The following is a 15,000-nucleotide window of genomic DNA, read 5'->3' on the forward strand; positions in this document are numbered from 1 at the left end:
GAAAATGTGAAAAGTTGAAATATGGATATGCGAGGTTTCTGCCCTCCGCCGGCACATTTGCATGTTTAATACGATAATATGATAATCCATGTGAGCGAAATTAAGATGTATGCAGTGAATCACGCGCCCGAGCGATCACGGACCGTAAGAGGGGGGGGAATAAAATAAATGCATTCGGCAAAGGCACGCCAACACACAGACACACTCTCAGACACACACATACGCACACACACACATACTCACAACATATTAACAACAATTTAACACGCTTAGGTGCATAATTTTATGCAGACACTCGAGCCTGACCTTAGAGACGAAAACACGGGGGGGAAAAGTTGAAGTAAATGGTGGTTATTTGGCATGATGTTTTTGCGTGTGTGTGTGTGTGTGTGTGTGTGTGTGTGTGTGTGTGTGTGTGTGTGTGTGTGTGTGTGTGTGTGTGTGTGTGTGTGTGTGTGTGTGTGTGTGTGTGTGTGTGTGTGTGTGTGTGTGTGTGTGTGTGTGTGTGGGGCTGAGTGGTGCACAGGTTACAGCTACAGTTCTCGAGAGCAATAAAGCCGGGGCACGCACGCACGTGCACATACACACACACACACACACAGAATGATTGCATAAAGCAGTTGGTTCTCAAACCTTAAGGACCCCCGGGGTCCCCAGGCCCCCTCTTTGAGAGCCACTGGCATAAAGAGCAATCAGCCAAATGACAGGGACAAGTGTTTTTGTTAAGAAGAGACCGGGTTAAGTGGGCAGTTGCTCTTAGTTGCTTCTCCAACAAAATGCCAGATCACTTGAACCTAAATAAATAACTGTCCCAAGCTTAAAGGAGCAATGGGATATCTGGTTTGCGTCTGAAGTGGCGTCTCCCACATTATTCTCTTCCTTCCATTGTACTGTTTGAAAAGGGCAATCAAAGGGATTCTTCTTTTCCTCTGCCCGAACCAGTCTTTTTTACTGCCGCTGTGAGCGCCACGTATTCTGCAAAATGAGGCGTCTATTTAGTGAAACAGACAGGGGAACAAAGAGAAACGTCCGGCCCGAAAGCAATATTGTGGTCGGAAGCAGCGCGACACAATAGTCACTCGCTTGCGAGGGGCTTTTGAACAGGGACCAAGGAGGAAGGGAAGACTTCCATTGTCCGGAACGTGAAGGAAAGGGTAATCTTTACTGACAAAAGAGATGAATTCATGAGTCATTCTTCTCTCTCTCTCTCGGCCCTCTTGAAGGTGGTGTACAAGAACAACGACGTGCGGTTGGAGCTGTCACGACTGGCGAAGCAGGGAGACCCCAAGATGAAGGTACCAGATATAATGTGGCTTTGTTCAGCATACACAATTCTGAGTGGACAGCAGCCTCTTATCCAGTGACAGTATTTTATTTTATTTTATTTTATTTTATTTTATTTTATTTTATTTTATTTTATTTTATTTTATTTTATTTTATTTTATTTTATTTTATTTTATTTTATTTTATTTTATTTTATTTTATTTTATTTTATTTTATTTTATTTTATTTTATTTTATTTTATTTTATTTTATTTTATTTTATTTTATTTTATTTTATTTTATTTTATTTTATTTTATTTTATTTTTTTTTATTTTATTTTATTTTATTTTATTTTTATTAGGGTTTGGGTAGTGTTCATTATTATTATTTTTATCTTAACCAGAGCCCCTTGAACTCGGCTTTCTTAAGGAAATAGTAAATAGGATTATTATTACTCTTAAGGCAAGCATTATTTAGACAGAACAGTATACAGTACAGAAGAACTATAGCTGTTCACATATAACAGTATTTATACGTGTTTTTAGAGATATCCAATAGCTATTGAATTTCAGTCAGTCCACAGGTGAGAGCAACACGCTATGGAAGGCAGTCCCAGATAAGATCTTCATTGCATTAGGAATGATTTTTCATCATGACATTCATAGGATAGACCAATTTTATGCGGTTTTATGCAGTTCTACTGGTGTTGTTTTCAACATATTCAAATAAAAAAGACAGAGTCTGCAGTGTGCGGTTTGTGAAAGACATCATGACGTCATCAGTATGACGTCAGTCAGTCAGTCTTGCCCAAATATGGAGTTGAATCATCACAATATTCACAAAGCAATACACATAGGGTGCGTTCGGAAATACAGCACTGAGCGCACTGGCCAAATACAAACTAATAGGCGAGTGCGCTCCGGTGCGCAATTTCCGAACGCACCCATAGTGTTTATGCCCATTACAAATAGCTATTTCAAACTCGAAATCATACTAGTAAAGCACATAGACAAGACATACTGTAAGACAAAAAAACTAAAATCTGCACAATAAGAAACGTACAGTATAACATCCATTCTAAATCTGTGCTCCAATCGAGCAGTGAGCTTGTTCAGAGCAGAGGGTCTGATTTCAGCACCGGACAGCTCCCCACACCAGCACGCCAGCACAGTTGAATTCAAATATTACCAATAACACCCTTATTTGCACCCTTATTTTCACATCTTTCATCCTATCGTAGCAATAGTTGGAGAGAATGTGTCTATAACGTGTAAAATCACTGTAAACACTGTAAAATCCTCAAGAGCGTGCAAATGGAACCAAATTAACCGTTGTGGCTATTTAGGTATTATAAGAAGCTATATGTAGATTCCTCAAAGGCATGTTTCCTGCACCCCCCCCCCCCAGGTGAGCGGTGTGGTGGCCTTCAAGTGTGAGAGCGTGGCCACCCTGGACCCCGTGACCTTTGACACCCCGGAATCCTTCGTGGCGCTGAGCAAATGGACGGCGAAGAAGGCCGGCTCCATCTCCTTCGACTTCCGGACCACCGAGCCCAACGGGCTCATGCTGTTCAGCCACGGCAAACCCCGGCAGCAGGCGCGCAAGGACCCCCGCACGCCGCCCGCCATCAAGGTAGCAGTAGCATTTCTTACGCCCAATGCATTATACTACAGCCGAACCGTGGACGTTTATTAGTTATGGCGTCATTCAGAGGTTTCCGACGGGCGGGATCAGAACTTTTGTCGGGTGTTCGGTGCCTCTGAGATGTTGTAACCAGTGTTGCCAGATTCTGTGAGAGAAACAAGCAACCAGGTCTAGGATAACCAGCCCAAAGGAAGCGACTATGGGCCACATGAGCACTTTAACATATACATCAGCTATTTGAAAATAGCAGATCTACAAGCTCACAACGCGTCGCGATGCGACACGTTGTGAGCTTGTAGATCGGCTATTTTCAAATAAAATCTTGCGGAGAAATTTTAATAAGCAGATCTGGCAACCCTGGTTGTAACTACCTGAACTAATTCGGCTAATCTGATTGAGTTGATTCTGTCAGCACTTGCATTTGAAAGGCAGCTGTAGTTTGGAGGAGACACAAGCCAACTTCCAGGAGGTACAAACACCTCTGAAATCTCTTATCTCGTGACCATTCATAAACACAACCTATCGCTAGAAAGGGAAAACCACAAATTACGATATCCAGGTATTAATTTAACCATCTGCACTTCCAGCAGTGCCTTTGGCTATAGTGTAGCCCACACACTGCTTGAGCGAGTCTCCACCAACGGTGGCAGTATGAAATGACATTTGTCTATCCGCTGTTTTTGGTTTTGTTTTTTGGTTCGGGGAGCCCAGCCAAATCAAACTGACGTCGGTTGTTCTAGTGTAGTATGCAGCTACTTTTACATAATAGATTTATTTATGGATTTTGTATATAAATAAGTATAAAATAGGACATTATGTGGATCTCGGGATCCACATAGAAATGGCTTTGCTTCAACGTGGTTCTTGGACATCATGTGACTAAGCCTGTGACATCAGTCATCGTTGTGAGCTTGTAGATTGGCTATTTTCTAAAACGTTGTGTACATTTTGATGCCAATACCTTTGTATTTTACTCAAGTAAATTAAATACAGGCCTTTTACTTGTAACAGAGTATTTCTACGTTGTCGTATTGCTACTTTTACTTGAGTAAAAGAATCTGAGTACTTCTTTATACTTTATTTTTTTAGGTGGGGAAACTACATAAGATCCCTAATCCACTGAGTTTGTGATGGTGCTAATTCTTGTGTCCATCGTAAAAGGATTAGGCGTCTAGCTATTAAGAGATGCAAAAGCCAGTGAATTAGGCTGTTGTTTGGATAAGTGTAAGTCTTGTTGGACGGTATAATCCAGATTAACAGCAAAACAAAGGAGGGCCAATTCAACCATCTCAGTAAATGCCTCAAAAATAGAAAGTGAAAGTGACAGCTTTGGTCGTGTCCAAAAAGAACGGAATCAGAGAGCCTAGTAATAGCATCACTTGTTACGCTTTGATAACGGACGTTAATTGGATTTTAGCGGGCATACAGCCTATTCAAACAGGCTGTATTTAAACTGCAGAGGGGGGGTCTACTTCCGTTTGTCATTGAGTCGTTGATAAATCCATTAATACACTCACACTATTTCAATGTGCTAGAGTGAATTAGCACAAAAAAACATCATGGGTAATATAAATGGAACCTGTTACATCTCAGCTAATTGATGGTTGGGTCCAACTGCTATTCAATCAAGTCTTTATAAAGCATAATAGCGGCGGGCATTCTTTTTCACAGGCTTTGGTTCCACAGACAAAAGGGCATTTTTATTTTTCCACAGAGATTTCTGAAAGATCTTTAAATTTAAGAGTTTTAAGCCAAGCCAACCAGGCTCCTTGTGAATCATGACCGTTAAACAGTTTGATTCTGTGTAATAAAAATATTTGCAAAAAAAGGCAAAGGTATTAGACTGTGTAACGTCGTATGTTTTAAGAACGAAGGAACGACTTCTACCATGAGACATTGCACATGTCCAGCCAAAACGATCGTTTGGCATGCTTCTTTTTAACTTGAATCGTTATTATAGTTTTAATATTGTTGATAGTGTTGTAAAATATTGTAGTTGACTGGTAGTGATTTCCGTGGTGATTTGCGATCGGGGGCGGGGGGGGGGGGGATGCGAGCTCCACCAATCAGTTGTGGTGGTTAATGAAGTATTTTCCTGTAAAAAACGTCCTCATAGAAGCACCAGACTCATATCCTCGCAGTGATATAGTCTGGCTATGCGAGGCTATTGAAACGAGTCCTTTCCCATACAGCTTTTTAACCTTAGTGATATCACTAAATTGACAGCCTTGTTTGTGTTTCGCGTCGCTTTGTCCTGCAGGTGGATTTCTTCGCCATCGAGATGCTGGACGGCCACCTGTACCTGTTGCTGGACATGGGCTCGGGCACCACCAAGACCAGGGCCATGGACCGCAAAGTCAACGACGGAGAGTGGTACCACGTGGACTTCCAGAGGGACGGACGCTCAGGTATACACTCGCCCACCGCCCCACCCAACCTTCATTCTATAATCCTGGGCCATAAACCAGACGGAGGGGAATTATGTACGGCAGCTGTTCTCAACCTTGTGGGCTGGGGCCCACTGGTGGACCAAGAGGGTATTGCAAGTGGGCCCCCAAATAATTGACAAAAACGCTACGATTTATTTTTAATTTTTAAATGTCATGGTTTTTTTCCTTGAAAGCCTTGAAAAACGTGTTTTCATAGTGAAACCAGTTAAGAGAATAACTTAAACCTTAGTTCCATTGATCCAAGCTGGAACACAATCAATTGACTGTTAATTAAAATATGCATGCTCTGAAAATACACGCGGCCCACCCACCCGGCCTTGTTAGGTGGTCAGATGGGTCATTGCAGACCCCCAGCGAATGCTTCGGACCCCAGGTTGGGGTTCACTGCATTTGAACACAGGTAAAATAGCCCATCTACAAGCTCACAACCCATCGTGAGCTTGTAGATCGGTTATTTTTGCTGCTTTTGACACTGCAGTGTGACGAAGTGGGACATCAATTTACGAAAAAAAACATACAATGTTGAAAATATGGAGGTAAAAGGTTTCCACCCAACAGCAACAAAAATTGATAGTCAAACCCAGGCTGGGAAATTTAGGAAACAAGCCCAAATAAGCAACTACACTTTAGAAACAAGTAAAAAAAAACACAACCCGCAACTAGCAATATTTACAAGCAACTTTACAGAAAATCAAGCCCAAAGTCGCTTATAATAAGCGGACATGGCAACGCAGGTGATGAGTAATCACTCACCAAGGCAGCGATGACGCTACTGGTGATGATGATGCTGATGACGACAATGATGAGGATGATTGTTGTTGTATTGTTAGTGCTTGTGATGAAGGTTATCATGCTGACGCTAGCAGTGTTATTGTCAGTGTTGTTATGATGACACATAATGATGTGGGTGTTGAAAGTTGAGACCAGTGGTGGAAAGTAACTAAGTAGCCTATACATTTACTCAAGTATTGTATACTTGTTTATAATGTTGAGGTAAACACTGCATGTTTTGATATTTCAAATTTCTACTCCACTACATCTCAGAGGCAAATATTGTACTTTATAGTCCGCAACAATTACTTAAAACTTTAGTTACTTGTTACTTTGTAGATTTAGATTATTATTCCAAAACATATATTTACCTTACCCTACTGTATGTTATACTTCAGCTATTTTATTTTCTGATTTCTGCATTGTGTTGCATTTCATCAATATATATGTTTTGTTTTCTGTTTGTATATATATATATATTATTGTAAATAATCTTCTTTTTGGTGTTTCCTGTCTGTTTTTTTTTTAGTACACTTAATTGTAGGACTACAACTCGCTTGAGGTTTGTCACTGACATGTTTATCACAGGTGTGATACATTGGTCAATCAAGTGATGACACCCTGAACCTTCATAATACTGTCACATTCCCTAATTTCTTCATGCCTGAAGGTCTATGACCAAAAACTTATTATAAAAAATAGAAAAATCAGATTTTTGCACAGCTTTGAGTGTGCAAAAAGTGTGCTTTATCGTTCATACTTCAGCTATTTTATAACAACCAATATACAATATCCCAATATGAGCTTAAAAATCTCAGTGCTTCTAAGTTAACACCACCACCAACAACCGGGAAAGTATCATCAAAGTGTCATTTTAGATTTTTGCGTTGGATATTCAAAAATATCAGATCTACAAGCTCACTACAAGCGCTGCGAGCTTGTAAAATCTGCTATTTTTGAACATTTTAGAAAAATGTTGAAAGTGTGAGAACTACTGATTTAGAGGGCATTTGTAGAATCGACCTCAGGTCTTAGGTACTGATGGTGTGTGTGTGTGTGTGTGTGTGTGTGTGTGTGTGTGTGTGTGCGTGTGCGTGTGCGCGTGTGTGTGCGTCGTGTGTACTAGGAACCATCTCGGTGAACAGCGTGCGTACAGCCTACACGGCTCCTGGAGACAGTGAGATCCTGGACCTGGACGATACCCTGTACCTTGGAGGACTGCCTGAGGACCGAGCTGGACTCATCTTCCCTACAGAGGTGTGTGTGTGATCATCAATCTACTCCAGTGGTTCCCAAACTGGGGGTCCCAGAATTATTTTGGGGGGTCCCCTGATGATTAGCTTAATGTGCAACATTGTTTTCTCTTTCAACAGTAAACAAACCAACATACTGTATGAGTCTATACAGGGTATCTGCACATTTCTAAAGTTACAATTTAAGGACTTTTTTTAAATGAAAATAATATTGATTTTGGTCATGATAAACACTCATTCTGCATCCCTGCGGCCGGCACTTAGCAGCATTTGGTGAGAACAAAACACCCACACATTTTTCAATTACTATTTTTGGTTGTAAAACCCTAGGGAGTTTGAAGTCGGTCGGTCCCATATATGGGCATATCGGTCGGCTCGGCAGTTCCTGCCAACTGGATCTCTATATGCCTATATATGGGCGTATTGCCTCTCCGGCCGACTCGACGCCGGGCACGACGCACCCTCGGGTCGTCTCTGGGACCCCAATCTACACTGTAAAAGTCATCAGTGTTAATTAAACTCAGTGTACAAAGAGAACTATATTGACCCTTATGGTCAATGTGGTTCCATTTGTGCACCCTCAAAATTACAGACCTGTAATATGATAATAAACTTTATTTGTATAGCACCTTTCATGACATGAAATGCAGCTCAAAGTGCTTTACAGAGCAAGAATAAAGCACAAGTGCTTTACGGAAAAAGTACAAACGATTATAAACATAGCAAAAAAGGCAGTGAATCATGCAAAAACAGTGAGGACATGAATAAAAACACAGAGATTTAAAAATCAACTAAAAGCAAGAGTTAAGAAATAGGTCTTGAGCTGTGCTTTAAAGCTATCCACAGAGGCTGCCTGTCTTAGGTGTAATGGGAGTTTATTCCACGCCGTCGGCCCGTTTAAGCAGAATGCTGCTTCACCGCATTTTTGTCATTGTAGGCACTTCGAGCAGGTCAGCACTAGGGTCCGTTTAGGAGCCCTGCTGGTCCCCAGCCCCGAAATTGAAAACCAGTGCCTTAAAATAATGTTTTACTTGGTCTATGAACATGCTGTGTAGAACAGGGTATCTGTGTACTGTATGTTCCCTCAAAAGTAAATCAATCACAGCTCATGTCTCTACATGCATGAAAGTGAAACTTCTGAAGAAGGATGTGAAAGTTGGATCCTACTTGAAAATCAATGCACGTAAAAATATTTTATTTGGAAAATCTCCCAGTTACACCAACCAGTAGTCCTTCGATGTCCTTTGGTGTTTGTTGAAGTGTGTATAAAGATTGCTATTTCTGTTTGGCCAAAAGATGCATAGACCTTATTCAACGCACTAGGACATGCATGCAATCAGCCACTGAACATAGTATTGTGATTTGAGTGACGTTGTTCCCAATGTTTCACTTTTTTTGTCTATGCCTCTTTTGGCCAAATGGAAATAGCAATTAATAGAGCAGAGATAAGGTTCGTAAATCCTGCTCTATGTTAATTAAAACTATTTGTAGTTAAAACAGCTGAAAACCCAGTGTAAAAAGGATGAGACAAAATCAAAGACAGACACAGGCCGGTTCTCAAATTAAAAGGTTGACATTGTATTAAGAGAAAGAATCAATACACGAGGCACCGTACAGCAAAAATATCTCTCTGACTAAACAGTCAATGATCACAACAGTTATACACAAATTAAGTTGTTATCAGCTCTGACGATGGCATCTGGCCATGAGGAGCGTCGTTCGTAGGTTGAGAGAGAAGATGGCAAGCTGATGGTGTGACAGTTTATCTTGGACAAACAACGTCCAAATGTCTCAAACAACACGTTGACCTCGGCTCTGACCGGCGTCGCTGGAGGTGTTGTTGCTTTGTCATAGATGGTCAAGTTAACTCCAATGAGCTGTTATTGTATTCCTCCAGAGATAATCAGTGACCTCGGAGGGCCTGCGCTCTGTACGGCTCAAAACACATGCAGTCTCTAGAGGACAGGAGAGACCTGATACTAGGATTAGTTTTGTCCAACCTCGAACTTAATAAAATCATAAGATTGGTAGGCAAACTTGAGTTACGCGAAGATGGCACACTAAAATAGATGGCAGAGTTAGACATTTTATATCAATGTTGTCCACAAAATACATAGTTTAACTCTAACAGCAATCTTTATAAATACTTCAACAAACACCAAAGGACAAGAACTACTGTATGTTCAATGGTGTAACTGGGAGATTTGCCAAAGAAAGTATTTTTACGTGCATTGATTTTTAAGTAGGATCCAACTTTCACACCCTTCTTCAGAAGTTTGCACTTTCACGCATGTAGAGACATGAGCTGTGATTGATTTACTTTTGAGTGAACATACAGCACACACCTACCCTGTTCTACACAGCATGTTCATAGACCAAGTAAACATTATTTGAAGGATCTAAGGCACTGGTTTTCAATTTCGGGTCTGGGGACCAGCAAGGCTCCTAAACGGGCATCATGATTTGAGTGACGTTGTTTCCAAATGGAGTAGTAACGTACTGCTGAATCAGAATCAACTTTCACAGGTTTTCAAAAAGAAATTAAACATCAAAGAGAATGATGTTGAGGATAGGCAAAAATCTAAGATATCTACATACAGTATACACTTAATCCAGCTGAGGTAAGACATACGTTACATAAGGTTAAGCACAAAGGTGGTAGCACTTCATAACTTGATAACTCAAGATTGGACGGGGAGGCTGCGCACCATTAGACTCTGTTATTGACAATGTTTTAAGTGCTCATATCAAGTATACATTACTAACTCTGGCTGCATTAAGTGACAGCCCACACACATTTGCTGGCAACGGGTTTGTGTGTCTGTGAAAAACCACTTGATGAGGCGGAAATAGTTTCACACTGTTATCAGAATTGCTCGCCGTCTGGAAGTTATCAGACATTCTCTGTGTCATTTTGATGTTTGCACAGTCACACCACGAATTCTACAAAACAATAAAGGAGCAATGAAAATCACATTCTTCCTTTTAATGGTGTCGAATGGGGTGTTTCACCGTTTTATTTGTGCACATGCTGCGCAAACACCTTTGGTACGCTGCTTTTATTTTTGATTTATGACTGAATGCTTTTCATATTGCTGAATAAATAAATATACATTGATATATATTATTTACCCCGACTACACACGAAGCAGAAAACCTTTCCCAGAAGGTTTTCCTGCTTTAAACATTCATCATGAAATCTGAACTGTGATCTAATCACAGCTAGCGCTCACTTATTCTTGTAGTGCAATGGTTGTCAAACACCGGGCCCGGGGACCCTAGTGGTCCAAATGGACCCTTCACGGGTCTGTACTCTGTAAGTCAGAGAATCTCTCTGGGACCCCAATCTACATTGTATTGTACAACAACATTTCTGTCAGGGTGGGGGGTCCCCAGTTCAAATATGATTATTTTGGGGGGTCGCGGCTTGAAAAGTTTGGGAACCCTTGACCTACAGCAACCCCAAACAAAGACGACAAATCTACCCTCCCTTGAAAACTGCTATTTTCCTACCCCTTGTCCTCAGGTGTGGACGGCGCTGTTGAACTACGGCTACGTGGGCTGCGTGCGGGACCTGTTCGTGGACGGCCAGAGCAAGGACATCCGGCGGCTGGCCGAGGCGCAGCGGGCGGTGGGCGTCAAGCCCTCGTGCTCCCGCGAGGCGCCCAAGCAGTGCCTGTCCAACCCCTGCCAGCACAGCGGCACGTGCCGCGAGGGCTGGAACCGCTACGTGTGCGACTGCTCCGGCACGGGCTACCTGGGACGCTCCTGCGAGAGAGGTGAGCAACTTAACTAGTGATCCCCAACTCATTGGCGAAACACTACACACAATATTGAACACAATATTTGTATAAAATAAAATGTATATTAAAAACAAAAACAAAATCAAACTTTATTGTCGCATCATATTACAAGTAACATGGGTGAAATTCTTAATTGTGCAGGCCCATCAAGGTAGTACCAGGGAACATAGCAAAAACAAGGGAGACGCAGTGTAAAAAGTATACTTATAGTATTTATTACTGATCAAAACCCAAATAAACAGATGAGGTGTGGAAATCAGTAAAGTCAGTAATGTAGAGCGTGTATGCATGAGTGGATTGTGTAGTGTCTGTGGGTGCAAATGTTGAATGTATTAACACAAATGTTGGACCGAGTGCAGGTAAGGGAGGTGCAGAAGTCAGGGATCTGCCAAAGGACCGGGGAGCAGGCTTTTTATAGGGGTGTGAGCACCCGGGCCCAGGTGCACGCCAATTAGCCTGATGACCTTCATCACTCTGCTCCCCAAGTCCTAGGAACCAAATAGAAACACACAAATTAGGAGGGCAAAGCAAACAACTCATAAACAGTGGAGTGAAACATATGAAGGTGAAATACATATAGCAACTACACATAATACAGGGAACCGTCACATAAATTAAAATAAATTAAGAGTCATGAATGTACTGAATGTAAAGGGAAAAAAGTCATATTTCATTTAGACACTTCAGCTCAGGATTAACCATTTACCATTTATTGCTATGATAATGCATTCAGTTTGGCGGTGTGACTCTGCTCATGTGATATTACAGATTACCTGCGCAAGCATGACACAGATCTGAAATCACAAACCCCCCCGAGCAGAGCATGAAATACAGTTATTACATGAACGTAACATTGAACCTTCAATGCATAATTAAACTACCACATATCATAGCACAATCCATAGAACCACAGTACAATCCACAAATCATCCTATTAACAATAAGAACTAAATGCCACAGGGAGGAGGCCTGGAGGAATTTTGACACTGACAGCTGTACAACCGGCCTTGACAGCTAAGCGCGTAGAATGAACAGTGAACAGAGGGATGCTTACAGTAAATGAAGCGCCTGAGTTGCACTGTGGGAATGAGGGCGTGAGTGAGTTGGCTTGTAGCGAATGAGAATGACGTGATGTATGCCTCTTATATGGACCCCAGGAAGACTAGCTGTTGCCTCGGCGTCAGCTAATGGGGATCCATTCAATAAACAATAAACAATAAACAATAAACAATGACGTGAGGTTGAACATACTGACTTGTGGGAGTGTGTATGAATTAGCTTGTTAACAAATGAATGGGGGGCTCCGGGGAGAGTGAGCTAGCATGTAAACATCCTGCCTTCCGTGCCTACATGAACTATCGCTACGCTGAGTTTTTGTATTCACAGCTTTGAAAAATGAGTTATTGTTGTGATACCGATAAAATACGAAGGAACTTAATGTTTGTTCCATTGATCCAAGCCGGAACACATCTTGTACATACAATAGCTTTGTATGTACAGGATGTACACAAACACAAGTGCGCCACAGATCCAGAAAAGGTTGAGAATGACTGAACATAATCACCTTGGCCTCCCAGCCTACGAGCTCACAACGGCGCAACACGTGGCGCTGAGCTTGTAGATTGGTTCTTGTGTCTTTCTCAAGGACACTGACCGAACCCCTACGCAGTAGGGAGGTGAGAATGACAAGAGAACAGGAGGTATAATGTGTGTGCAGGAAAGAGAGGGTAAGGGGACGGATGGAGAGATTGAAAAATGAAAAGCAGGGAGGGGGGAGGGAGAGTTCAAATTGAGTGACACTAGTAGGAGGGACGGTGAGAGATGGCGAGAGAGAGGAGGGGCGCGGAGCAGAGAAAGAGTTTCACTGCTAGACAGGGGTCCTGATCTATACGGTGACAAGAAAAGAGGAGGTGGGGGAGGTATACGCCACGAGGAGGAGGTGGGGAATCGATGGGAAGGGAAGAGGGGGAGAAAGAGTGAGGTGAGAGCCAAAGGATGACAGGGAGGTGGAAGATGTACTCAGATTTGTTTCATATACCACAATATGACTGAAAGAAAAAACTCCTTCACACTGTCTTCAAATGCAAGAAAAATATTTTATGGGAATACAACAACGTCTCGGTCTGTTGGACCAGTGGTTTTCAACCCTTTTCATAGCAAGGTCCATTATTTATTTTGCATTTGAGCCACGGACCACCATTTGATGAGATTTAGCCTCTCAGACCCAAAACTTAGAATATTTTGTTGTCGGTGGATGAGTTTTTGTCCAAAATTCCATGCTGTATCGATGTTGGTACCGTAGGAGAGATAACAGGCAAACGTTCAAAATAACAATTCTTTAATGAATTAATGCAGATGTTTAACAATAATTTAACCTTGAGAGCGTAAAGTGAAACCAAATGCACCCATTACCAACTCTCCATCATTTAGCTGGGGACCACCTGGAACCCCCTCAAGGACCACTGGTGGTCCCCCGGACCACTGGTTTGAGAACCACTGTGTCAGACCTTCATCGGGTTATCTTAAGGACCTTAAGATCTTAATGTCCTTAAGATAACCTGATGAAGGTCTAACAGACTGACACGTTGTTGTGTTCCCATTCAATCTTTTTCTTGCATTTGAAGACAATGTGCAGGAGTTTTTCTTTCAGTATGTTGGGGCCCTTCGCCTGGTCTTCTCCTACGCACTTGTTGCCTTAGTAGCTGTGCAAAAGACTTGCTTTTTATGCACCACAATATAAAAATACTCTGTTAAGTAAAAAGGCCTGTATTAAACATTTTACTTGAGTAAAACGGTACAAAATTATTGGTGTCAAAACATGCGTGCAGTATGAAAGAAAAAGTACTCAAATCTTTCTAAATTAGTCAAAGCTTTTCAAATTGTTTTGACTAGTATGAAACAGCGCTTATTTGGTTAATGTATGTTTTCGTATTAATAATCTAAATCTGCCAAGTAAGTAATGAAAGCTGTCAAATAATTGTAAAGGAGTTAAATGTAAAAAAAGAAATCATATCACACAAAGATTTGGCAGCCCCCCTGAAGTAACTTTGAGGACCCCCTAGGGGTCCCGGACCCCCTGTTGTAGACCCCTGTCTTAGAGAACTGGACGTGAGCTACAACTGTACTTTGTACCCCTTTTTTCCATCTATAGACTCTACACCAAATCTCTTTGCCAAAAAAAGCCGATCTACAAGCTCACAAATGCGTCGCCTTGCGACTTTAGTTACAGTACCTTCCACCATGCACTGGGGAGAGGGAGGGAGGGAGGGGAGGGAGGGAGGGAGGGAGGGAGAGCAGCATATGAGTGACGAAAGAGGTTGGAAGAGAGAGGGGAGTGGAGCCAGGGTGGAACCATTTGGGTGGAACCGCGGGATGACAGCAAGGTGGAGGTAAAGAGAGAGAGAGAGAGAGAGAGAGAGAGGGAAACGGATTGAAACGGTCGAATTTGAAAATAATAAAAGGGGGGGGGGGTGTTGGGAACACAACCGGCGACTCAAACCGTCACTCAAACAGAAAGAGCGAACGGAGAGAGAGCGAGGAGAAAGGGGGGTGCTAGAGCGAACGGGACGGAGAGATTGGCAGATGAAGCGATGCGGTGCTGTTAAAGAGAGAGAGGGACAGGGAGGGAGAGAGAGGGAGGGAGGGAGGGAGAGAGTGAGTGTGAGAGAGAGAGAGAGAGACAGGTAGAGAGAGAGAGAGAGAGAGAGACAGAGAGAGAGAGAGAGCGGCAGTCAGTCAGACGAGGAGGAGAGGTATAGTGTTTTGTGCCTGACGTCTCTGAAGCAATGATTGTACTATCATCTAACACGAGATGTA

General features: G+C 42.2%; 1 protein-coding gene across 1 annotated transcript in view; it reads left to right on the forward strand.

Moving 5' to 3' along the window:
• Window positions 1-15,000, forward strand: part of nrxn1a (neurexin 1a) — a gene marked incomplete at its 5' end in the record, with an annotated part of 118,744 nt that overhangs the window by 46,658 nt on the left and 57,086 nt on the right. Inside the window, 5 exons of the mRNA XM_080454429.1 lie at window positions 1,224-1,295; window positions 2,671-2,895; window positions 5,168-5,315; window positions 7,255-7,385; window positions 10,908-11,160. Coding sequence (XP_080310555.1) covers window positions 1,224-1,295; window positions 2,671-2,895; window positions 5,168-5,315; window positions 7,255-7,385; window positions 10,908-11,160 — 829 coding nt within the window. The remainder of the gene's footprint in view (window positions 1-1,223; window positions 1,296-2,670; window positions 2,896-5,167; window positions 5,316-7,254; window positions 7,386-10,907; window positions 11,161-15,000) is intronic.

This window comes from Gymnoscopelus braueri (genome assembly GCF_963280865.1).
Source record: "Gymnoscopelus braueri genome assembly, chromosome: 17".
NCBI lineage: Eukaryota > Metazoa > Chordata > Actinopteri > Myctophiformes > Myctophidae > Gymnoscopelus > Gymnoscopelus braueri.